The 26,275-nt window shown below is 48.3% G+C and overlaps 1 protein-coding gene across 2 annotated transcripts in view; it reads left to right on the top strand.

Annotated features, from left to right (window-relative positions):
* LOC147701977 (ketosamine-3-kinase-like) overlaps positions 1–26,275 on the top strand; it is a 221,771-nt gene that overhangs the window by 53,171 nt on the left and 142,325 nt on the right. For both annotated transcript variants that reach the window (XM_086930604.1, XM_086930603.1), the window contains exon 3: positions 14,130–14,221. In XM_086930604.1, coding sequence (XP_086786730.1) covers positions 14,130–14,221 — 92 coding nt within the window. The remainder of the gene's footprint in view (positions 1–14,129; positions 14,222–26,275) is intronic.

The following is a 26,275-nucleotide window of genomic DNA, read 5'->3' as shown; positions in this document are numbered from 1 at the left end:
TGTCAACATCACAGCGGCGTTGTGGGCTCTGTAGTCCTTGAATATGGTGTGGCGTGTGCGCGGGAATATGGGCAAAATGTTCCCCAGTGGGTGGGAGTGCACTCCGCTGGTTGCCACCTGCCCCGCTTCTCAGTTGATGAAGGCATGTTGCGCGGACATCCCTGCAATGCCCAACGCTGTTCGTGTCCTCGTGTGCCCCATGTTGATGACACCGTAGGTTCTGCCACGGCAGCAGGCTGCTTCTCGCGACCAGGGGGGCCGTTACACTATCCAAAACTATGCAGGTTCCCAAAATTTGACAAGCAGCCACACACGAACACATTTCAATGTTCTTTATTCCATCAACTTGGAAGCAGGTACAAAACAGCGAAGTTCTCCCCCATCTGCTGCCAAACGCGTTTCGAGAGCAACGGCTCTCTTCGTCAGTGGCAAAGTGCTCCTTGATCCATGGCACGCCTCATAAGTTCACAGTCCCCGCCCACTGGGCGTGTCAACATCACAGCGGCATTGTGGGCTCTGTAGTCCTTGAATATGGTGTGGCGTGTGCACGGGAATATGGGCAAAATGTTCCCCAGTGGGTGGGAGTGCACTCCGCTGGTTGCCACCTTCCCCGCTTCTCAGTTGATGAAGGCATGTTGCGCGGACATCCCTGCAATGCCCAACGCTGTTCGTGTCCTCGTGTGCCCCATGTTGATGACACCGTAGGTTCTGCCACGGCAGCAGGCTGCTTCTCACGACCAGGTGGGCTGTTACACTATCCAAAACTATGCAGGTTCCCAAAATTTGACAAGCAGCCACACACGAACACATTTCAATGTTCTTTATTCCATCAACTTGCCAGCAGGTACAAAACAGCGAAGTTCTCCCCCATCTGCTGCCAAACGCGTTTCGAGAGCAACGGCTCTCTTCGTCAGTGGCAAAGTGCTCCTTGATCCATGGCACGCCTCATAAGTTCACAGTCCCCGCCCACTGGGCGTGTCAACATCACAGCGGCGTTGTGGGCTCTGTAGTCCTTGAATATGGTGTGGCGTGTGCACGGGAATATGGGCAAAATGTTCCCCAGTGGGTGGGAGTGCACTCCGCTGGTTGCCACCTGCCCCGCTTCTCAGTTGATGAAGGCATGTTGCGCGGACATCCCTGCAATGCCCAACGCTGTTCGTGTCCTCGTGTGCCCCATGTTGATGACACCGTAGGTTCTGCCACGGCAGCAGGCTGCTTCTCACGACCAGGGGGGCCGTTACACTATCCAAAACTATGCAGGTTCCCAAAATTTGACAAGCAGCCACACACGAACACATTTCAATGTTCTTTATTCCATCAACTTGCCAGCAGGTACAAAACAGCGAAGTTCTCCCCCATCTGCTGCCAAACGCGTTTCGAGAGCAACGGCTCTCTTCGTCAGTGGCAAAGTGCTCCTTGATCCATGGCACGCCTCATAAGTTCACAGTCCCCGTCCACTGGGCGTGTCAACATCACAGCGGCGTTGTGGGCTCTGTAGTCCTTGAATATGGTGTGGCGTGTGCACGGGAATATGGGCAAAATGTTCCCCAGTGGGTGGGAGTGCACTCCGCTGGTTGCCACCTGCCCCGCTTCTCAGTTGATGAAGGCATGTTGCGCGGACATCCCTGCAATGCCCAACGCTGTTCGTGTCCTCGTGTGCCCCATGTTGATGACACCGTAGGTTCTGCCACGGCAGCAGGCTGCTTCTCACGACCAGGGGGGCCGTTACACTATCCGAAACTATGCAGGTTCCCAAAATTTGACAAGCAGCCACACACGAACACATTTCAATGTTCTTTATTCCATCAACTTGCCAGCAGGTACAAAACAGCGAAGTTCTCCCCCATCTGCTGCCAAACGCGTTTCGAGAGCAACGGCTCTCTTAGTCAGTGGCATTGAAATGTGTTCGTGTGTGGCTGCTTGTCAAATTTTGGGAACCTGCATAGTTTTGGATAGTGTAACGGCCCCCCTGGTCGTGAGAAGCAGCCTGCTATTTGATTTCCGTGTCCGCAAACTCATGATATGTGTCCACTTTACTCCGTATATCTGCGAGGAGGGACGCATTTAAAGTGTTAGTGTAATCTTCTTCTAGTTCCCTAATTTCCCTTTCTACCATGACCACCTGTTGCCGTATATCCCTAAGGATCCCCGCATGCTTACTAATACAATGTCCCCTTATAGTGACCTTAAACGCCTCCGACAGGGACCTAGTGCTTTCTACTGAGCCTACGTTAGTTTGAAAGAAATCTAGTATTGCCTGCCGCAATTCACTGCGTAAAACTTGATCTTTCAGTGCTGATTGTTGAAGGCGCCAAGTGAACTGCTTAGGAGTATGAGTGGGGATAGCCAACTCCAGGCGAACAGGAGAGTGATCCAATAGCGTTTTAGGCAAATGTTCCACCGTTGTAATCCAGGTACTAACCTCCCGTGTAGTCAGCCAGTAGTCTAATCTTGATCAAGTGTTGTGTCATTGAGGTGCATGTTCCCTCCCGGCGCCCAGGGTGTCTCATCCTCCATACGTCTACCAAAGACCAGTCCTCCATGCCCTCTAATAGGGAGTTGGCTGCCCGTCTGCCACCTCTATCAGTACCTGATGACCTATCCACTGCGGGGTCCAGGCATGTGTTGAAGTCCCCCCCCCCATATTATAGCTGTGGGCTGTAGATTCCTAGGTTTGGTCCAAATGTCTTCAAAAAACAGTGCGTCGTCTACATTAGGCCCGTATACTTAGACAATCGTTAGATCAGTGCCCGCAAAGGTGCCCCGTATAATAGCGTATCTACCCTGATCATCAGTAATCGCATTTACAAGTGTAAACGGAGTATTACGCTTAATCAGCAACAGCACCCCCCTTGCGTAGCTTGAGTAGGAAAATGCCAGCCGATACTGCGCCCAACTATAGCCTATTCTGTTCTCTCATTGTGGCGTGAGATGCGTTTCTTGGAGACAGGCTACATCAATTTTGTGCCTGTCCAGATAAGCAATTACCTTACATATTTTTTGTGGGTTTTGCAGACCCCTGACATTCCAGGTCATGAAAGTCCACGTCCTAGCTTGTCTTACATCTGTCGCCATGTGCCACAAAAATGAATCAAAATGAATATATAAGATTGCATGAATTTCATAAGTGAAGAGCATAAACACGTACTATGCACCCAACTGTAGCTGCCCGGTGATTTTCTTGGTTGTCCCCCCTTCCTTCCCCCTCCCACTCCGTCATTCCCGTAACAATGAAGACAATCCGCTGTAAAACACCCATTTCCCCAGTCCCCCCCCCACCCCGTGTAGAAACTAGCAAAACCCCGAACATTGAAACAAATGTGGTGTTCACAAGTGGGCGGAAGCTGCCGAGTCCTGTCCCTTCGCCGGATTGTACGAAGGGGGCCATTTAACAACATATCAATGCACCATAACAGCGACCAACCCCATAAATTCTTCGCGGAAGCACAGCATGTCTAGTTATAAGAATGTAAAACATTTGAACCCATTGCACCCTAGCAAGTTACCCCTGTCCCCTGTAATAAAGATGGTCTGCACATGAGTTACTTAGCTGTGCTGCATGTCTTCATCTTGGCCCCCATGTCGCAGCCAGATCGCGTTTCGTGGTTTTGTGTGGCAGCCCCTAGTGCTATAGCGATGAGGCGGCCTCTCCGTGATTTCAAGGGATACATCAAGGCGTTGGGCAGCCCCTGAAGGATATAGGATGGGAACCGGGGGAGTTGGGTGTCTATGTGTGAGTCTATATCATCCAGAAATGTGCTCCAGTACCCCTGCAGTCGGTCGCAACTCCACAGCAAATGTTCTAGTGTGCCTAGTTCCCCACACCCTCTCCAACAGCGGTCACTAATGCGGGGGTCGAATTGATGAAGGTACTCAGGTGTATGGTACCAGTAAGTGGCCCCCTTAGTCAGGGTTTCAATGAGGCCTGCATGATATGCGGAGTGTCTAGGTCTGTAGTAAATGCTGCGCCATTCTTTTGGTGTGAGAGCCCTCCCTATTTCCCGCTCCCACCGACATCTGCCAGCATTGTACATGTAAAAGTTTGTAACAAGGAGGTGTTGGTACAAGTCGGAAGTTAATTTTTTGTCAGACGTGCGCGTGACTAGCCACTTCTCGTACAGAGATGACGTTGCGCTCCTGGCTTAACCTGTGGGTGAAGTGCCCAATGACGAACCTGCATATAGGGTAGCCTATCACCCTCTTGGATGCCATAGTCCTCTCTCATTTGTTGGAATGAAAGGATACCGTCCAGGTTAAAAAGGTGCCCTAAAGACCTGCAAGGGGAGTGCCGCCATGCCGCGAACGCCTTGGGGTCAAGACCCGGGGTGAAGTCGTGGTTGGCAAATAGTGGTGTCAGGTGGTGAGGGGAAGGAGGTTAACTCGTGTTTGGCAGAGACCCGATCCCACACCTCCATGACCGTGCCAGTGATATGGGACGCATATAAATTAGGCGACCGGTGGTGCTTTGGGAGGAAGGGAATCCCTTGCAAGGGTATGTCCGCCACTGTCTGGTCCTGGAAGAGCCAGTTTTTGCCAGACTCCAACTGGTGCCATTCCACCTGGCATGGGAGCTGTGTCGCATAGAAATAGAGTTGTAGATCAGGTACCCCCACTCCAACGTGCTCGGGTGGGAGAACCGCGATGGCCTGCTTAAAACGTGGACGACGGCCCTGCCATATGAAACGCGCCAATTCAAACTGCGTCTACTGGATCCAGCCTGTCTGAGGACGCAAGGGAAGGGTCTGAAATAGGTATAGTATCTGCGGCAGGAGTGTCATTTTGGTGGCCGCTATCCTCCCCAACCAGGAAAGGGAGTGGCGCTTCCATCTCCGGAGCTCTCCGCGGAGTTGTGTGCGGAGTCTAGTGTAGTTCGCTTCTATGGTGGCTGGAATGGTGGGGCCCAGGAGGACACCCAAGTATGGGACCGTGGTGTTGGAACACTGTATAGAGTGTTCCTCTTGAACCGCGGCCAATATCTCGGCTGACAGGGAGATATTGAGGGCAATGGACTTATCGATGTTGATTTTGAACCCGGAAGCCAGTGTGAAACTGTGCATTTCAATAAAAAGAGCTCGAAGAGTTTGGACGGGGTCGGTGAGGGGAAGTAAAATATCATCTGCGTAAAGGCTAATCTTGTGTGTGTCCCCTCCAAATTTGATTCCCCTGATGAGTGCATGTTGCCGAATCCTTTGTGCTAACGGCTCCATATATAGAGCGAATAAGATAGGGGAAAGGGGACACCCTTGTCAAGTCCCTCTGCCGATCGGGAAGCGAGAGGATGTATGCCCATTGACGCGCACCACAGCATTAGGCAGCCTGTAGCAGTTCAGAATACGGGTACAAAGAACATCCCCAGTCCAAAGAGGTGCAAGACCTGTTCAAGATAGGGCCAGTGAACCCTATCGAAGGCCTTTTCGGCATCTATTGCTAGTAGCATTCAGTCTTGTCGCGTGCGCGACCCAGCTTAAATTATATGGAGGACCCGCCTAGTGTTGTCGCTGGTTTGGCGCTGAGGTATGAAGCCGGTCTGGTCCGGTTCCACCAGCTGTGGCATGGAGGGTGCTAACCGTCCTGCTAGAATAGTCATATACAGTTTGAAGTCCATGTTCAAGAGCGAAATCGGTCGATACGAGCTACAGCGGTTTTCGTCCTTACCCGGTTTTGGTATGACCATAATCGCTGCTTCCAAGAGTTCTGCAGGCATCGCGCCAGGTTGGGCAAAAGAGTTAAAAAAATCTCGCAACGGGGGGCCACCTGGTGACAGAACGTTTTGTAAAAAAACGCCTGATACCCATCTGGGCCGGGGGATTTCCCAAGTTTCAGATGCGAGATCGCTGACGACACCTCTTCCAGGCCGATGGCTCTGTCCTGGAATGCCGCCTGAGCTGAGTTCAGGGAGGGAAGATGTGCACTCTTCAGGTATCCCTGGCCTGCTTGCAGGTCAAGGGAGTCACCTGCATAGAGGGTCTCATAAAACGCCCCGAAGGCCTCCCTATTGCCCCCTTGTCTGGGACCAAGTCGCCGGGGGCGGTACGTATGGCCTGCACCCCTTGTCTCTGGCGCTGCTCACGCAGCTTGTTCGCTAGTAGGCGTCCGCATCTATCCCCCCCCCAGAGTGATAGGCATGTCGAAGACGGAGGGCCGCATATTCCGCCTTGTCTTGGTCCAAGGCTGCTAACATTTTCCTCTCTGCGCACAGGTGGCGCCAGGCCCGCTCGGCTCCAGTACGCTGGTGCATTTGCTCCAGCTCAGCTACTCTCTGTGTAATCTCCGCCCGTTTCTGCGCTCACTCTTTGTTATTGGCTGTGGCGATAGATATAAATTTGCCCCGCAGCATGGCCTTAAGGACGGCCCACTGCGTTGCCCGCGAAGTCTCAGTGTCGTCATTGTGGGATAAGAAGTGGGTGATGGCGGATTTAATCCGGTCCACCGTCGATGGAGTATGTAGGAGGGATTCCCTAAGACGCCAATGTCGCTGCTCTGTCGGTGCGGCTGGGAGTGAGAAGGTGGCCACCACCGATGAATGGTCAGACAGTGATGCTGGCAGGAAGTCTACCTCTTGCGCTCGCGGCACCAGTGGGGAGGAGCAGAGAAAGTAATCGAGCCTGGCATAGGTCTTATGGGCCCCCGAGTAATAGGTGTAAGCTGTACTGCGTGAGTGTAAGTGTCTCTACAGGTCAATGAGGCCCAGATCCTGGAGGTGCGCATGTCCGGACTTGGAAAGAGCTCCCTCCTGACCCGACCTTTAGCAGGAACGATCCGTTGTGTTATGGAAGACTAGATTAAGGTCGCCCCCCAGCAATAAATGTCGTTCAGTGTTGGCCGTGGCTGCTGCTAACGCTTTCTGGAGAAAGACCTCGTTGGGTGCGTATACAAAGTCCACCACCAGCATCTGGCCTCCATTAGGAACCGGTACACCAGCAGTCGCCCTTTTATCTCTGCCTCTCGGTGGAGTACCTTGCCCGGGAATGATCTGGACACCAGTATCGCCACCCCTGCTGTTTTCTTGGAGGAGGACGAGAATAGGTACATGGTGCGGACACGCACGGAACCCCCTGCCACATCGGTCTTCAAATTCGCTACGGTAGAGTGAAGACACCCCAGTAAATACCTGGCTTTTGAACAAGAATACAAACAGGACCAGAATTATGAGAAGAAATCAATGCACAAAGCTCTATCGTTAAATGATACGTTTTATCCAGACCCCAATCAACCCCTGGATTTACCTATAACATCAGCTATTTTCCACATTCAGATACAACTTTACCTGTGGCATAAAGATTACTTTCGAAGTCCATTTCGTGTATGAAATAGGACCCAGACGCACAGAAATAGAAATTGATGGGGAAAAAAACGCCCTGCCCCTTTTTTAACTTCTGTATATATTTGTTATAGTATATGTTAGTTATTTTGTTTTTGGCCCTGAAGAAGGTAATTCAACCATCTATCATCACCGAAACGTACGTAGGCCGTACACTCTAAAGACCTGGACAATGTACTGCTGATTGGAGAACAATGTATAGATCGACTAATGATTAACTGGTAGGACCCCTATCTCTTACATCTATAGCTGGCTACCAGAGACACTTTCGGGTTGTTCCTATGTAAAGCTTTGTTTATGTGTTTATATGTGTTTTTATAAAAAATAGTGAATGCAGATGTATGTAAGGTATGTGTGAGAGAATGTATGATATGAGAAATTGTTAGGGGCATCTTGCTTCAACTGCACTTTCTGAAACTTACAACATTTTCTTTGAAAGTCTATCAATTCTTGATTATGTTTTCATGTGATAAAATAAATTGTATGTATGTATAAATATTTAAAATGAAAAAACAAAAAAGATAAAAGAAAGAAAAGAAAATAATGTCTTTGAAATAACTAAAAGTCTTCTTCTCTGTCTATAGCATCCTCCCTTATGAAAATGTTTTTGGATAACTCCTTGTGATAAAGCAATATAGGTCTTATTAGAGGTACTTCTTATGCTTAGGAGGACGAGAATAGTTGCGTGGGGAAGGCACGGGACTTAAGTCGGTGTTGGTCTTTAGGCAGCAGGTGAGTCTCCTGAAGGAGGCAGAGATCTGCTGTGGAGTACTCTAAAAGGGACAGGACAGCTCGTCGTTTTATGGGGTTGTTTAGCCCTCGCACATTAAGGGAAAGGATCTTAATTCGCGAGTGAGTCATCTTCTCTAAATCATTGACTCAGGCGCCCTGTGTAGCTAGTGGGAAAAAATATAGAAAAAAAGGTGGACATAGGGGTGCCCCCCCCCCAAAACAAACCCCCCACCCCAGAAAGAACCCCCCGACCCCCAGCCTCCCCCCAACCCCCCCCCCGCCCCCCAGCCTCACCTCCGGATTTGAAAGTCAGCGGTTCCAACTAAAATCTCCCGGAAAAGTCCCTGCAGTAAGCAAGCGACACTGTTCCCCTCTGCCTTGGATGGCACACCCCGGACCCGTATGTTGTTCCTCCGAGAGCGGTTCTCGGGGTCTTCTGCGTGCGCCTGGAGATCGACTTGTTGCTCACGGAGGCGTAGGGCTTCTTGCTGAAGTTGTTCTACCTCCTCACTCCTAGTTTTGTCCGCCTCCTCCACTGCCGCCACTCGTTCCCCCAAACTGTCCACATCACGGCGCAGTTCATGGTGTTCCCCAGCCATATCTTGCTTTAGTGTCTGGAAGTCCTCTCGCAAGGAGTTAAATAGAGACTCTAAGAATGCTTTAGTGATAGGGGCCCCTCCATCCTCCTTCCCTGGGGTATCTTTCGTTGCTGCAGGGGGTGACGGGCTCTGCTCTCCCTTATTGGTGCCCTTAACCAGCATGTCCGTTATGGTACGGCCTCCCCTGCGTCCCGTGGCGGCCATGATGCGCCGACTGCTCTAGCCCTGGAGGGCCTCGTAGGCTTGCCCACCCGGTGTAGCCTGCCCTGGTGAACACGCGCCCTCTTGGCGCCTAGGCAACTTGGGGCGAGGTCGGGCTCTTCCAGTCTGTTCTGCGTCGCACCAGCCAGGTACCTCGACGACCGCTGCTCTCTGTGGCCACTGGGGGAAACGCGCTGCAGGGGATCTGCCCCAAGTCCCGCTCGCAGCCCGGCAGCACAGGCCAGGCCTCACATCACAAAATCCATCTGAGCCAGAACCGGCTCTAGCCTTAATATGTCCCGCCTGGCAATGCTCAGTGAGCTCCGGACAAGCACCACCAGCCCCGCCACTCCAATCCACACCCCCTGGGCATCTGCACCTTCTGGCTGGGCAATCACTTGTATTCACCAGTTCTGCTCCCTCCGTGCCCTTCCTCACCTTCTGGGCGCTGACCTGTCCTTCCTGGGTCAGCACGTGCTGCCGGCCGATCTGCCCCTAGGCCATGGTCAGATGAGGCCCCTCTGTAGCGCAGGGCAGTCGGCCCCTCCTTTCACTGGCGTCAGTGTGCTGGCAGGTCGGCCTGCGTAGGCCCCAAAGCCTGGGCCTCAATTTTCGCAACGTCCGCGCTCCTCTCACCACCGGCCACTGCACCGCAGCGCCTCTCGGCCACCGTTTGCAGCCGCTACATAGCTCCCTACCGGCACATGTCTGTAGTGCCTTTCTCTGTCTCCAGTGCGGGGGTGTCCCTGACGCCCCACGGCTCCGGCCTCTCCACCGCTACAGGAGCTCCGGCGGGGCCCAGCACGCCAGCCCGGTTCATGCCCCAAGACCAGGGGCTCGATTTTCGCGCCTCCGAGAACGGGCGCTCTCTTGGACAGCGGCTGCTCCCTTCACAGGCCCCCACTCTCACCGCCGCTGGTGCCTCGCCCCACTTCGCCGGAACCCGGTCTCTGCTCCGGCCGCTGTCTTCTTGGTTGCCGGCCCTCGGCGGGTCCCCCGCGGCTGAAATGCGACTTCAGCCACCCTTTCTTCAGGCCGCCATTTCACCCCAACCCCAGTCGGGATGTAGCGCCTCAGGGAAAGAGCGTCTCTGGGGACCGGCGCCACAATCACCCTGCTCCAAAAGAACGGGCACCAACTGCCCTGTCACAGCGGGGTATGATTCTCTCTTGCTTGGGGGTTTATATGCTATTTATGGGCCATAACGGGGCTCAGGCCCGGTTAGTCACGCGATCCAGCGTCTGCTCAGGCCGCCATCTTAGCCACGCCCCCAACTCACGGGTTTTAAAAGGTGGGATGATATCGGGATCTCAAAGCTGGGGGACCTGGTGGCGACGGGAGAGCTTAAAACATATGCGACCCTGGGGGCGGCATATGGCCTACGACCTGCGCAGTTCCTCAAATATGCACAGCTGCGCCATACCTGGAAGGCTGAGGCAGTGCTCACCTCCTCATTGCCAGAATATGCCCCGTTAGAGGGTCGTTTGTTACAAGAACAGGTACTCAATAAATTGGTATCTCTGACATATAAGACCCTAAATAATAACACGCTGGATAGATTAGGGAAACTGAGAGCAGTGTGGGAACAGAACCTGTGCGAGATGGACACAATAGATTGGGAGTCGGCCCTGATGCACCGTAGAGAAGTCGTGATTAAATCCCGGCTGTGCCTTATCAATATAAGATACTACACAGTATCTACTACGACAGGACCAGGCTGCATCGCATGGGCAGAGCCAGTGACCCCTGTTGTCTCAGATGTGGACACCTACAGGGGACCTTCTATCATATCATCTGGGACTGCCCCATTATTCACACTTATTGGACGCAGATACTGGGAGAACTGAGTAGAGTGTTAGAGGCAACGCTCGCGGTGGAGCCAAAATTTGTTTTATTGGGGATAACTACTGATCTTTGCAATGCTGGCCCTGGTGGTGGCGAAGAGGGACCTAGCACGAGCGTGGGTGGCACCATCGCCTCCCCTAGTGGGAGACTGGAGGCGGGGGATGTATATGTACATGGCGGCTGAAAGGGTCACCTATAAAGCCAGGTGTTGTCTATGGAAATTCCGCAGTGTATGGGCAAAATGGAGAAAGTATCATGGTTTCGATGGGGGTCTGGGACCAGGTGGACACACTGAGAGTCCTGATGCTTGAGGCTATGTTTCGTATTGTTGGAAGGCGGGCTGTGGGACCGAGACCTCTGGAGCACTCTTGGGGAATGACGGAGTGTGGTAGAATTATGTATTGTGGGAGAGTGCTGGATCTTGTTGATTTACTGTTCATGACGTGGTCACTACGGATGGTGGGAGGGGGGCGGGGAATGCTTGGGAGTGTGTATAACTAATTGTGACTTGCCAACTGTGTTTATGTTAATAATAAATGAAAAGAAAATATTTAAAAAAAGAAAAAAAAAGAAAATGAGCGTGGTTCAGTGCTAGGGCTAGTGGGACAATCCTTTAGTTTTCAATTTTATCCTTATAGAGGCCCCCTTTCGTTTCTTTCCTGCTCCATTCTTTACAGCCCTGTATTTTCCTGCACAGCCACTTTGGAATGCTATTGTCCATAGAGTATTATTTTTACTATTGCAATATGGCTGCCTGTTACATCTGTGCCCAGATCTGTGATGATGACATTATAACAGCGGCGGCTCCTCCACTAAGGCGGAGGAGCATCGTCCAACAGGAAAAATAAAATGATTACTCCACGTTATTATCATTATACCTTTCAGAAGGCTCTGAAGGTGCTGGGTGAGCTGCCCACAAAGCAGGCTCTTTTCTCCTTCCTAATGTCAGGAGCAGTTTGGTGCCTTGCTAATTTCTCCAGTGCTATCTTCATCTCCAATCAAGAGTTGCAAGACTGTCAAAAACATTTTTTTCTACCATTTATGTTTTTTAGGTCGAAGCGCATGTTCTGCTCTAGGAATCGGCCTTTTGGAATCATTCAGGCTTTGTAGAAGCTTGTGCGTCCGGTGCTTACATGCTATTGGCCTTTGCGTCTGGCTTCAACACACAATTGGCCAAAGGCGTGTGGATGTCTGAGCTTCTTGGGAAATGTTTACTCCCAGAGCGTTTTGCTCTCGGGAGCCAGCAGCGGCGCGCAGGGGCCATCTGTTTTAGGTTAGGTTTTATTTCCAGACCTTGCAGAAGGTGCGTCCCCTCCACCGCACCTTCACAAGAGTGCGCGTTGCTTTAACTTTCGCGGCCGCACCTGTTTCTACTGTTGCTTCTGCTTGACACCGATCTTACACAAAAACCGCAGTGATAATTACCAAGATTATGTAACCACCAATTGGAAGAAAAAAAACATGTTCTTGCTATGTATGTGTGTGTTTTTCAATACTTCTGTTTTATTGCTGCATGGCTCCCATCTGGGCTGGCACAGATACGATAATAGTCCCCAGGAGAAACATCTTGTCAGATGCCCTCTACGACAACAACAATCAATAGCAGGTCTTTGTGGCTGACTCTGAAAAGCAGAGATTCGGCAGACCGCCCATCACTGCTGGCAAGGTGCGGGCTGGAGGGGTGCTGCAGCCTCTGGAGGCACAGCGCGGAGATGGCAATCTGCGCCGCGCTGGAATGTTTCCGAGCTCAACAAGACGCCCCGCGCTCCCACCGCCACCCCTCAGAAAGATAAGCGATTTATTTATTGCAGACCGTAATATAAAAGCATGTGCGGAGATTCCTAATTACAGTAATGATAACAAGTCTTGCCTTTCGTTCAGCCTGTTGAATCGGTAATAAGCCTGACCAGGCTAGCTTAGCTGGTTGAGCGCTTGCCACATAGGTGTCTTAACACCGCTTTAAATTCCTCAGAGCTGACTTTCGCTACAAAAACTCGACAGTCCGCTCCATTTTATGCACTCATGCTAGAATGTTCAAAAAGTAAAAAACAAGAGTAACTACTGGTTTTGTTTTTGTGCACCCCTTAGTCCCATAATTACAAAACTCAGTTAATTTATTTAAAAGCAGATAAAATGTAATATATAGATTCATAGATGGGCATATGAGAATGTTTTTCAGCTGGCGGTTCTGACTGGCATCACGTAGACAGAGAGAGCAACGTTTGAGTGGTCTCGGATGTCAACCATACCGACAAAGGTGCAAAAGCCCCAGCTTCCCATGAATTTACAGTGGGCTTAAAGTCCTCCCATTGATTACCATTGGATGGCTTTCACTGTCATTTGCTGACTTCTTATTCTCTGGAGCTTTCCCTCTTTACTTACTCCAATCTGCTCTACTCCACTGCACTCTACACCACGCCACTCTACTGTACTCCACCCCACTCCACTCTGCTCTAATCTACACCAGTCCCTGACACTCAAATCCACGCCACTCTACTCTATGCCAATCTACTCTATGCCGCTATACTCTATGCATTGCGTAATCAAATAAACTAGAACACATTTTTTGTATTAATTTTGGTTTTTACTACAGTATTTCAGTTGTATATAATGTTTTTTTTCGGTTAGATATAAGGTTACAGAAATAGTTATAACACTTTTTTTATTATAACTTATAAATGTTCAACAAGCTGCACAACATTCACAATGCTCTACAACATATATTAAAAACGTTAACAAAGCCCATAGCGTTATCTAAACACGCATAACGCACCAAAGGCGAGACCTATTGGCTATGCCAATGCTTGGTTCTCTTCTATCTGGAACTGTTAACTAAGTAGCCATATTTTAAAGATATTGTGCATAGTGTATTCTTTCTTTTTTCAACTCCAAGAGAGCTAACAGATTGCTTTTCAACATGGCAGCCATTTTGGAACTTTAAAACAACACTGTTTGTACAAAAGCATTGCAAGGCAACTGCCCGCTGCAATGTATAATTTCATTTTTTATTGCAAGAATATGCTTGTTTCTGGTCCAGTGACCTGGCAGTTCAGACATGGAATGGCATGGCAAGCAAAAAACGATGGATTTAACCCAGATCTGTGACTGCGGATGAATGCTTGATTTGTTCAGCATTCTGTCCATCATCTGTTATTTTTTTTTGCCATGTTTAGGCGGCATTCTAATTTTTTACTTTCATCTTTTAATTTATTTTGTAGATGCTTGTTGAGTTTGTGTTTAATTGTAAGTGGGGAACTAGGGAACTGTACGAATGAGTCAGTGAGCAAATGAATGGATGCAAGAGTGTCAGGTTCAATGACCGAGTTCATCTATGATGACTTCCCACTTCATTTCTTTTCCAGACATATTGGCATTGCTAATCTTTATTACTACTTGGGTCTTAAGTAATCAGTGACTGCTTTTAATTTCAGACACTCTGCCAAACTTGGTGAACAGTTAGGAGATATGCATCTGCACAATCAGAAACTTGGAGAGAAGATGGAGAAACAACAAAATGTAGTAGGTATGTTACAGAAGCAATAATGTCAAACATCAACAGCCTCAAATCTCTAATGTCCATACAGGTTGATATATGGGACAATTCAGATGGGGATATTTGTAAAATCTCCTCACTGAAGAAGGCCAATGCAGACTGAGGAGAATTTCAAAGTGAATTTTTATTTTTTTTCCAATAAAGAAACTCCACCCACCCCCTATGTCTGTGTCGGCTCTCCAGTAACTGGCTGTCAACACATATAGAATTCCAACCCGAGGCTCAAATAACCCACAGCGTCCCAGTTACGAGCATGTCCAGTCCAATACTGATTTCAGTATAAAGCAGTATAAGAAATTGTTTTAGTGGGGTGAAGTTTGAAGTTTCGAGGTTTTATTAGTTTAGCACAGTTACTTAAAACCATTGCTATAAAAACAGCATTAGCACATATATAAAAAATCAGCAATAACACATTTGTCATGTTTAGGATAAAAGGAAGAAAACAGAAACACAAAGCTGAGAAACTGCTCACTGAGCTTAGTGGCCGTTGTGCTTCTAAGAAAAACAGTCTTGTAGTTGCCGATGTAAACATTTTGCTACGCAAAACCAAAATTAAAGATAATAAAAACGAAAAGTGCTATACCACGGGGGAAAAAAGTCTGTGATAAGTTTTTGAGGGGGAGGACGTGGGAGAGCGGGGGCCGAAGAAGGTGACAGAAGTTTGTCCAAGAGTCTCACAAATTTTCCCGACCTTGCAAGCACTTGGATGTCAGTGGATGCGAAACAAAGAGCCGAAGCCTCCCAGCATGTCCTAATGCCCCATCTTAGATACAAGGGTTTTAAGAGAGACTTTCTTGGGGCAGCTAGGGCCGGGCAACAACACAGGAGATGCAGCCAGGACTCAGGGTGGTAATTGCACAGTCTGCAAACCCCCCCCCCCTCTCCCTTGTTGGAGCCCATCTGTTGAAAGCCGTTGAACGCAAGCCAAGAAGTCGCATGAACATAATGTTCTTCCGTGCCTCTGCATTTAAGTTTTCCTGGAAATAGGCTTGCGGTTTCCCGGGAAGATACGAAGAGTTCAGTGGGAGCAAAATGGAAGATGTTTTTACGGAGTGCAAATCCATGCGATGGGAAATTAATTTGACCTGTCTATTGATGGTATTTTTCCAGGCTGAGTATGGAATGGAATCTAAAAAGAGGGATGCGTTGTCCATCTCTAGCACTCTTATGGCATTTGCAATCTGAGTGTTCCAAGGGTTGCCAGGACTGGAAAAGGTTTCTTTTAGGTGGGATTTTAAAGTGTTGTCACCGGCTTTTAATAACCGTATGAAATATTTCAGGGTATCGGCCTCACAGTAAATTGATTGTCTTTGTAGGCCCAGCTCCAAAAGTAGTCTTGCTCGCTGAATGAAGCTTGGGAGGTGGAAGATTTTTTTATAGGTGGAGATTTGGGCGAGATCAAGACTAGCAGAGCATGCCCAGGGAAAGGCCTGATGCCCATAGGTTAAGGCAGGAAGTAGAGTAGCTTTGATCACCTTCAAAATGGCTTCTGCAGAGGGACTGCACAGGGACAGGTTCAGCCGAGTCAGGGAGTATGTGATTGCTCCTGCTTTCTTTTGCACGGCAGCTAGATGAACTGTAGGTCTAGACGTCTCGTTGAACCAGACTCCCAAATAATTATATTTTACGGTTGTGTTTATCCTGGCAGGCCCGATGTTCCACCTTAAGCATTTCTTGTTCTTACATCTGCCAAATATCAGTACCTTGGTTTTTGCCTGATTGATTTTCAAGGCAGTAGCGATTTTGTATATATGGAGCGTACTTAACGCTCGTTGGAGACCCGATTTGGCTTGGTCCATTATTACAATGTCATCCGCATATTGTAATATATGCAGGGACTTTTTACCAGGACAGAGTTTTCGCGGAAGGAGATTGCTGTTCTCTAAAAATGTTCCAAGATCAGCTGTATAAAGATTGAATAAGAGAGGGGCGAGAACGCAGCCTTGCTTTAGCCCGTCAGCGACACTAATTCTTGAAGAGACTGTCTTTGGGCCGGTTTTGATTTGCACCCATGTGTTCTTGTGCAGTGAGATGAGTGCTCTTAGGAGGCTCTGCGAGATCCCCCACTTGTTAAATTTCCTCCACAAGGTGTTCCGAGACACTTTGTCAAAAGCTGCGCTGTAGTCAACAAAGCAGCAGTAAAGTGGAAGATGGTTTTTTTGGGCTGCCTGTTGACTCAGGATGGCTAGGGTGGTGATATTGTCTATTGTGGAGGCCGATGCCCGAAACCCCGTTTGGTAGTATGGTATTATGTTGTTGTCAGCAACCCATTTTTCAAGCACCCTAAGAAGACATTGTGCGTATGCCTTTGCCTCAAGGTCTAACAGTGCGAAGAGTCTGTAATTAGCCGGGAGTATGGGATCTCCTTCCTTGAATATGGGGCATAGAATCGAGCCTAACCATGAGTCAGGTAGCTGGCAAGTCCTGAACACGTTGTTGTATTGAGGAGTCAAGAGGGCCGCCCACTCTTCCAGGGCACATTTAAATATCCCAGCCGGAAGACCGTTGGGCCCTGGAGCACCGTCGTTTTTCATATTTCGCAGATGCTTGGAGACCTCGGCTGCAGTGGTCAACTCATGAGTTTCTGTTTGAGTGGATTCAACACGATCTCCTAGTCCGATCACCACTGGGTCCGAGGTATCACTGCGATATAGTTGGGACACGTGCAGGGCCCAGACTTCTTCGCAAACCGCGTTTCCTCTCATCTTGTTCGTGGAACGGAGTTTGTTCATGTAGGTCCAAAACTTGGACTGGCTGTTGCGCTTAAGCAGGTTGAATATTTTTAGCCACTCGGAGTGTTCTTTTAGTCTCTTGGTTTCCCATAAGGATTTCTTGAAGGTCTTTCGCAGCAATGCTACATTATTGGCAGTATGTACAGTTCCGATCAGTTTGTGCCTGCGCACAGCCCTCCTGAGGGTCTTTCTTTGGGAGGCTAGTGCTGGATCATGAATTTGCTTCGGACGTGGCCCAGATGATCTAGGCTGAACCACGCGGCCTACCAATAGATCCTGTAATTTAACGATGGCCTTATCCCACTGGTGATGTAATTCTGTGGGGGCCTCTAGTCTGAAGCTAGCTATTTCGGCCTTAAGCCAAATTCCCACCTTGACAGAGCCTAGTGAATCCCATTTAATTCTTCACTAGGCTCTGTCAAGGTGGGAATTTGGAATCCCAACTTCAATAACAAACATAATCCTTGCAAGGGTGAAACCGAAAAGTCACTAAATTAAAATACGATCAAACCTCTGTTAGCTAGGTGCAAAAGCAGTCCGGCTTAATTTAGAGACAATGTGTAAAGTATTTATGCAGCACACATACAGTAATAAATTGAAAACACATCACCAATAAAATCCCAAACAAATGTAACAAAATAGAGTGCATTGTAAATAAAATAAACATGACGCCAAAATGACAAAAAGCCAATCAGTAGACCAAAGATGTGAGTTTTTAAAGTTTTAGGTGAACCTGGCGCCAAAAAGCACTAAGCTCCTCTTGCGGTTCTCTGGTCACGTTGGCCCGGGGAAAGTCACAAGTTGAGGCCGACTGCGATGATGCTTCATCGCAGTCTGCCTCAACTTTGGGACCTCAACTTTGAAACCGGGACCACGTTCAGACCACTGAAAGTCGAGATTAAGAGATACCTTGTCCTCCATTGGTAAAGTCTATCATGTGTGGGTGTGGCCTTGGTTCCAGGCGTAAAGCCAGGGTCGAACATTCGGGGCGAGAAGTCTGAGTTGTTCAGTGGAGTTAGGAATGATGGGTAAGGGAAAAAACGCCCTTCTTTGGCATATTGTTTGCCTGTGTGTCAGTAAGGTGATTGTAATGGAGGGATGCCCAGCTCCTTTACTGTAGCCATAAGAGGTTATTTAGTGTGACAGCTGAAACCGATTGCTGGACTTGTATCCGCGCTTTATTGTCCGGTCATGGTTCCAGTCCAGTGAGGGCCAGATTTGAGCTGCTAGCATGTACGTGGCTACATCTGGGAAGCTGAGGCCTCCCTCCTCTGTAGTACAGGGGAAGGTCATCTTTGCCTCCCTTGAGGACTTGCCTGCCCAGACGAAGTGTAGCATTTTTTTCTTTATTTTGGAAAGGGTAGGTTTTGAGATTGTGAGTGGGAGTGTTTGCAATACATATAAAAGTCGAGTCATGAATTTCATCTTGAGGCTGTTCAAGCATGCCGGACACAAGATCTCTTGCCTGCCCCCCCCCCATATTCATTGGCAATTGAGGGCACTGAATTGGGCTTTGATCAATGGGCAGATAATATGGTCATAGATTGTTTTAGTAGACGCTGGGAACTGGACCCCCAAATATTTAATGGTTGTTTCTGCCCATGCAAACCCTTCCCTTTGGGTTGGTTCTCATAGCTGGTTGAGTGGGTTCCCCCCTCCAATACCTTGGGATTGGAAGTAGTTGATTTTGAACTCTGTAACATGAGCAAAGTGGTCTAGCTCTGCTTGCAGTGCTGGTAACGTACACTGTTGGTCTGTCACAAAGCATAGTATTTCGTCTGTGAATAAAGCCTGTTTGTGTACCTTTTGGCCCACTTTCATACAGTGATTAGCTGGATTGGCTTGGTTCCTTGCCACTAAAGGCTCCATAAGAAGAGCAAATGTAAGGGAGACATGGGGCCTGTCTCGTTACTTGCCTGAGTGGGATATTTGCTGTGTAGTCCCCATGCATTTTCAGGTGGGCGGGAGGTTGCTTTCTGGTAACTCTCGAGTATATGCGTTTTCACTCTTTTCATATGAACGAGCAACCTCAAAAGTCCACTATAAGTAATACTGTGGATACATTTCAGAAAAGCGTACTGAATGGCTCCTAGTCAGAGAAATGCGAGACGCTTCCGGATTCGATCACTAAACTTGACATACTCGATTAAGATACAGATTAACACAGTATTAGTGACAGTGATTAATACATTGCATCGTACCCAATGAATTTAATTACCTTGGCTCAATATACTTTAGAGCCAAGTTATCACATCAACTATACTGAGAATCTCTTCCGAACCCTTGTGGATGCTTTGCATGTGTCATTTTTCTGACCGGGAGCCATTCAGCCCGTTTTTCTGAAATGTATCCACTGTATTACTTACAGTGGACTTTTGAGGTTGCTTGTTCTTCTGTCCTGATGAAGACCCCTGTTCAAGGAACTACTGGCCCTGCTGCTACCATTGGGGTCGAAACGTTGACTTTTCTATCTATCACAACCTGTACTTTTATTAACTGCCCATATGCAGTTGGTGAAATATGCATTCACAGCATCTTTCTGCCATTGAGTATATCAGTTAGTGCATTATATATTGTTAGACAGGTTATTTTATTATTTCAATGTAAATGTGTAATTATTTAAACTTACACTCTCAACTCCTATCCCTTCACGAGCACTACCTTTAGCACTTGTTTAACTTCACGTGCATGTGACCAATCATTGAATTTGTTGTATTAAGTGATTATGACCCAATATACATTCTCTAAATCGTGAAATTGATCATCATTTTTGTCCATTTATGTTTTGGGTGTAAAGATTATCTAATTTTAACCTTTACGGTTGGACCAATTTACTTCTGTACCATATCTAACCCAGGTCCAGCTGAATGATGGGTTTCCCAATTGTTGTGAAATGACAGGTCCTCAGATCATCCTCCAGCTTTTCATCCCTACAATTATTTTTCAGGACGCACCCCTCAGCGTTTATCCATTCAGCCATATCCCTTAGCCAGTCTTCAATTTTTAGTTGGCTTGGAGACAACCACCTCATTACAATCTTGCACCCTGCTAGCATCCGCTCCAGGGTAAGGAATTTTCTGCTCAATTTTCTTTTTCTTCTGAAATGGAGTATGTACCAACAGGCACTGGCCCATCTCCCTGGGATCCCCTGTGGCCCTATTAGCATGACTAGCACAGATAGTCAGTAGCTATCTATATTTGGGCATCTCCATAATATGTGCAAAACATTGGCAGCCCGTCCCCACAGTTGGGGCAATCTACTGTCCACTCGGAGCAAGATATACCTGATGAATCACATTATACTGTAACAGTTTGAACTACATATTGGTGGAATGCGTTTTCATCTTGCGATCAATGTAGATTCTGTTCACCAGCCTCAACAGATACTGCCAGTTCACTGTGTTGCAGGACTTCACTACGCCCAGTGAGTAAAGGGCCATCGGTTGGTGCCGTCTCTCAGCAGCCACCATGCGCACCACCGCTAATCTTGTATTGTCGCTCGTTTGCCTATTTTAATGAAGCTTGACTGTTGGGAGGGGATGACTAAATGGATCCAGATGTGTTAATTCTGGTTATCAGGATAGATGTGATTTTCACATAATTAAGAAGTGTGATTGGCTGATATGTCTGGCACTTTGTAGGTATCTTATCTGGTTTCAATAGGAAGATACAATGGGAGCTCAACATTGTGTCAGTCACCACCCCTGATGTTAGAAAATAATTAAATGCATTTGGAAGATGTTCGACCAACAGGGAAGCATATGCCTTGAAGAAGGAGGCAGGGAAGCCGTCTGAGCCGGCAGTTCACTGATAGACGCTCGTACTTCATCGTGCAAGAATTCTTCCTCTAGGAGGTGCATTTCGGTATCTAAATTTGGGGATAAGTAAACAAGGATATATTTGACTTGGTCACTCTGGTCCAATTCTTGGAACTGGTATAAATTTGTGAAATGCTGTTGGAAGACCATGAGAATCTCAGCTGTTTTCTGTGTGATTGTACCATCGTCTACTTTAAGGCTTTAATAAAGTTTTTTTGTGCGGCCGCTACCCTGAGCATGTTGGCCAAGAGCCGATCGGCCTTGCTGCCCTTTTCATAATAAAATTGGGTAACATAGAGCAGCTTCCTTGCTGCCTCCCTCACTTGTTCCCCTCTCAGTGTAAGCAAGTCTTGTAGAGTTCTATTTGTGCCCCCTTTCTTGTCTTAGTCTTCCGCCTAGGATATTCTCTGATCTAAGGCGACCTTGTGTTGTCCGGTTGTGTGCTCAAATGTCCCCGTGTAAGAAATAAATTCCATTCACAGCATCCCCGAGAGTGGAAGGGGATACCTCCCCGTTATAATTTCTGGCAAAATATTTTTCTGTGGTTTTCTTATTACGTTCTCTCAGCAATGGGTCCCAAAGTGCAATCTCTTTTATTACCCAGGGCTTTGGATATGGCTTCTGGGACAGTCTGATGCCTACCAGAAGCCAGACCGGGGCATCGTCAGAGACCAATTGGATTTCTATGCTTGAATCAATTTCTGTATTTGGTAGGTTTCGGGAGATCTAGAAATAATTGAGCAGTGAGTATGTCCGATGGCTATTGGAATAAAATGTATAGTCCTTCTCGGCCGGGTGGAGGTAACGCAGTACGCCTACCATGCCTATGTCTTGTGTCAGTGAGGCTGGTGGTTGAGGCTCGTTATGTCTAGAATGGGAGCGGTCCAGCTCGGGATTTTGTGTAGCATTGAAGTTGCCCCCAATCATGATGTCACCTTTTGCACAGTTGACAGTCTCTGGAATAAGTTCAGATAAAAGTTTTCTTTGTTCTCTTTAAGGCCATATATAGAGATAATTGTTATCTGGATGTTTACTATGGCGCCCCGAATCCCTACTTGAAGGCCCTCCTGTTTGGTGCATGAGTTATCAGTGCACATAAAGATGTAAGAGGATAGCCACCCCGTGTTTTTTGTGTGTGAGTGGAACTGCACTGGGTACCAGTGTGATTCTATGAGTTTAGCATTAGATTTGGTAAGGTGGGTTTCATGTAAATTTGCTACATCTTCCTCTTTTCGTGTGAGCTAGAGTGTTAGGGCACGTGCTTAATTGGGGAGTTCACGCCCTGTACATAAAGCGTTACTGCTTTCATGGGCGGCATGGTGCTTGGGTTGGCTGTCAGCCATTTCTTTGTAGGATGTGCATGGCATTGTATGTGGTAGCTTTGGCCATTCTGGTGATGCTCTTTGTGTGGTATTTGGAACTGGGGATACTCGGGGCTTCTTTAGGAGCAAACAGTCAACTGTAACATGGTATTTATAACGAGGGTTAAGACCCAATATGAGATTGGGTCTGTTGAACCATCATGGGGCATAGATCTATAATAGATACAGAATAGTAAGAAAACGATTAGCAGCAGGGGCAGGCCCGTAGGTCCAGTATAGGAGCCTCTACCCCTATACATCAGTTCTCATAGGAAGTTCTGTCCTGTGCATTAAAGACGCCAATCAGTTCGTGATCTTTGGGGTATGTGTCCCAAAATGGGTGTCTCTCAGTTGGAAGTCTCTAATGATTAGATATCGTCGTCAGATGTAGATGGGAGTTGTTCTCTATCCTCTTGGCGACATTGTTGGCGGGCCTTCTTGTAGGCAGTGTGTGTGGTCTAGAGGTGCCAAGCTCTGCCTTGATCCACCAATCTAGTGTTAGCTGAATCCTGGGACCCCCACTTCTGCTGAAGGCGGCGTGTCTAGGGCCTCATCAAGGGGGCTCACCGCATTTCACCTATCCGTCTAGTGAAAGGTAAGGCTGAATGCGAATCCCCATGGGTATGGGAGCTTCCCTTTCGCAACTTCTGAGTTATTTTGCGGAGTTACCTCTGCTGTGCCAGTGTTTGGGCTAAAAGAGCAGTATGGTGTCCCCCTTATAGTGAACCCTGGTGAGGACATCTGGGGGAGATTTGTCTGCTGTTGGTAGATGGAGTAGACCCTATGAGTCCAATCCAGAAGGACTGGATCATCCCCCGACTGGTGGTGGATGTGGGCAAAAAGTGTCTGGGGGTGTCAGCTTCCAGTTGCGCTGTCATGAAGGTCAATGCGATACCTTGTGTTCAAATGTTGTTCGATTATCCAAATCGTCGAGCTAGTCTTGTAGTGCTGATTAGTTCCTCTCCAGTTTCTCAAGGTGCAACGTGCAGTCCGGATTGTCTTGTTCTTGGGCCGCTACAGTCTTTTTTATGTGCTCCAGGTGGGAGTCTGTTAGGCTGAGGGAATGGTATAAATCATTTAGGCCCCTGTTAAAATTATGGAGCTGAGAGGTAATATATTTTCAAATTTCCACCAGCAATGTGTGAATGTCCTCTTTAGTCACTGGGGCCTGTGGATCAATAGTTCTGCTAGTATTAGAACTTTCTGCCTGGTTAATTCCTTCCTTGATGGTGTGAAACATCCGTTTTCTGGAGCAAGTCTCTAATGGAGATTGAGCAGTGGGTTTTCACTGTGCTAGCTGCAATCGCTAGTAGGAGTGGATTGCTCCCTCTCCGCTGTTACTCTCAGGGGATCTCCACTCTTGGGCTTATGTCGTCCTTAGTGCCCCCCACCCCCTCCCGTCCCCCCATTACTGTTTTGCTGCTTACTGCGCTTTAGGTGTTGTCGTCTCGCCGCTCCTTGAGTCCTTTGTGTCGCTATTGGGGGCAGGATGCAGTTCTTCAAGTCGAACTCTAGGGCCACGAGGGTCCCTTCTCTACTCCTCGGCCTCCTGCCTCCGAAACTCCGAACACCGGGGAGGGCCAGGGCCTCGGGGCTTCCTCTCCCCCATCTCAAGTAAGGCCTTATCTGCCTCATGCAGTCTCGTGACATCCAGGCACTTGGGGTTCACAACGTCGGGGGTAGATTCCTTGTCCCCGCTCGCAACTGTTCACAATCACAGCCACCCGCCGGGCCTCTTGGCCTTGTCCTGCTGCCCAGTGCAACATGGACCGGTTCGGCCTCCAGAGCCATCCAGGGCACCTTTGTGCCCTGGATAGCAGATTGTAGAGTGTTACTGAGGGATTTGCTTTCCGAGTCAATGTTACCTTCCTCAAATTTGGGTGAGGGTAACCTCTGCAGTGTGTCCACTAGGTAGTCAGCCTGAATTTTATTCGAACTCCTCATTTTTCTCCACACAAGAGGGAGGTGTGAAAATGGATTATCCGTCGGAACCCAGCAGGAGATTAATGAATGGTCAGACCAGGCACAGGGCTGAATATGCGTTAGCCTGTCCTGTGGGTTAGAGGACCAAACCAGGTCTAGGGTGTGCCCTTTAATGTGGATTGGGCGATCCACCAGTTGATGGAGCCCCATGGAGGACATTGCCATGTCATGCTGCTTGGCATGCGACTCTCGTTGTGTTTTTTCCAAACAGTAGTTAAAGTCTCCGACCACCACGAGTCGCTGGTACCGTGTACTGAGGTCAGACATGGTCTCAGCAAAATGATCGTTGACACCAGGGGTTACCTCCGGGGAGCAGTAGACTACAGGAGAAGGCGGCAGGAGGATTTAGAGGAGATTTTAACTCCTAGCATATCTGTATTATCCACGCTGTCTGCTATTATTTTGGTGGCCATGATCCTAAAGTTGAAAAGGATCGCCACTCCCCCTCCTCTCCTGTTATCTTCCCTGTTGTGCCAGAGGGCGTCAAAGTCACCTGGGAGTGCAGCGATGATATCAGGGACAGATGCATCACCTAACCAGGTGTCCGTAAGTGCCAGTATGTCAATATCCCCCTCCTGGAGGAGCGCAAAGATCTCCAGGTGGTGTCTCTGTAGAGATTTTGTGTTCAAGACTGCTACTTTTAAGCCAGGAGGGTTCCCCGGCTTGATGCTTTTGTGAGGTGCTGGCCTCTGGCTATCTATCCCGTTGTGTTGCAAAATGTTTTCGGTTCTCAATTTAGCTATGACATTGTTGTTAAGCGCATAGTTACCTGTGGGTAGGGACTGCAGTTTTAATGCGTAATATCTAATTGCTGGACCAGGGGTTCTGGCCCCTGGACCCGGCCGGACGTGGACGGGCGCAGACGGGCTTGCCTTAGACGCCAGCTGCGCGTTCACTCCAGCGTCGCAGTTAAGCTGACCCCTTCCGCCCCCCAACCAATCAGCTCTTCTGTGCAGCAGCTGTACTACTACAACCCTCCCCCCCCCCCCCCCCACCCAAAAGCACTAGACCGCGTTTAGGAAAGCGGAAGTGCTCTGATGTGGATTTACTGTGAAAAGATCGTGGAAGTAGGTGAGACAAACAAATTCTCCCTGTGCTTTCCCCGAAGTAAATCAGTAATTAAAACGACTGTATTTCACATAAAAGCAGTTGTATCAGTTAAAAACCAATTTTACATATTCAGTGCACGCAATTATTAGCAGCAGGGTAGGTTAAAACTAATTTTACATATTCAGTGCAAGCAATTATTAACAGCAGGGTAGGCTAAAACAAATAGGTCTGCTCAGACCAGGTTAAGGGCAGCTATAGGCATACCATGAGGACCGCCCGTGCTCCTTGGTGTGTCCCGCTTAAGGTTAGCTGAGAGACAGTGCACAGAGTCCTAATGCCAACAAAAAGGGTTCAACAAAGCAAGGGTGTGAAGGCAAAACAGTGGGGTGATACCACGCAGAGAATGCTAGGTCTAACGAGCAGTATTTATTACACACACAAAATGTGACACACAAGCAAATCCACATTTTCCTTTTAAGGCTAGCGCCGATCCGGGCCATACTCCTGAAACACTTCTCCCCTCTACTTCTCTTTACCCTCACTCTGTGACTCATAGTGGAATTCCAGCGTGGCCATCACATTGTGGGTTTTGGCTGGCTCCCCAAACTCTTTAACGATATTGACATTATTCATGCTTTCAATACTTACATCTTGCCAAGACTTCTCAAGGACCCTCGGTGGATATATCAAAGTGCAGGATTATCCTCTCCTAAACAATTCAAATGTAGTTATACTTCTGGTAGTGTGAGGCGTAACCCTGTATTACTCCACTTATTTGAATCCTATGTCTTTCCAATACCCGGCACTAGTCATCTTCAACTCAATTGGCTTCCTTTCAACCAGCCCTTTGGTTTGTTGTTGATTGAGGGCCCTTTTGTCTGATAAATTCTCACCTCCAGGAACTTTGCCATCTCCTTCGAGGGCAACTGCAGCCCATTACGCTTTTCAGATTACTCTCATGAGCATTATTCCTCAAAGGAATCATAACACAAACGCTGTGGATATATTTGGTACCACACATTCCTCTGCCCAATGAGAATTTGTATCCACCAACTCCAAGGGGTAAATGGGCATTTCTCC

This window comes from Lissotriton vulgaris, chromosome 7, assembly GCF_964263255.1.
Source record: "Lissotriton vulgaris chromosome 7, aLisVul1.2, whole genome shotgun sequence".
NCBI lineage: Eukaryota > Metazoa > Chordata > Amphibia > Caudata > Salamandridae > Lissotriton > Lissotriton vulgaris.
The sequence above is the reverse complement of the archived record's forward strand: the minus strand, read 5'-3'. Positions and strand labels throughout refer to the sequence as shown.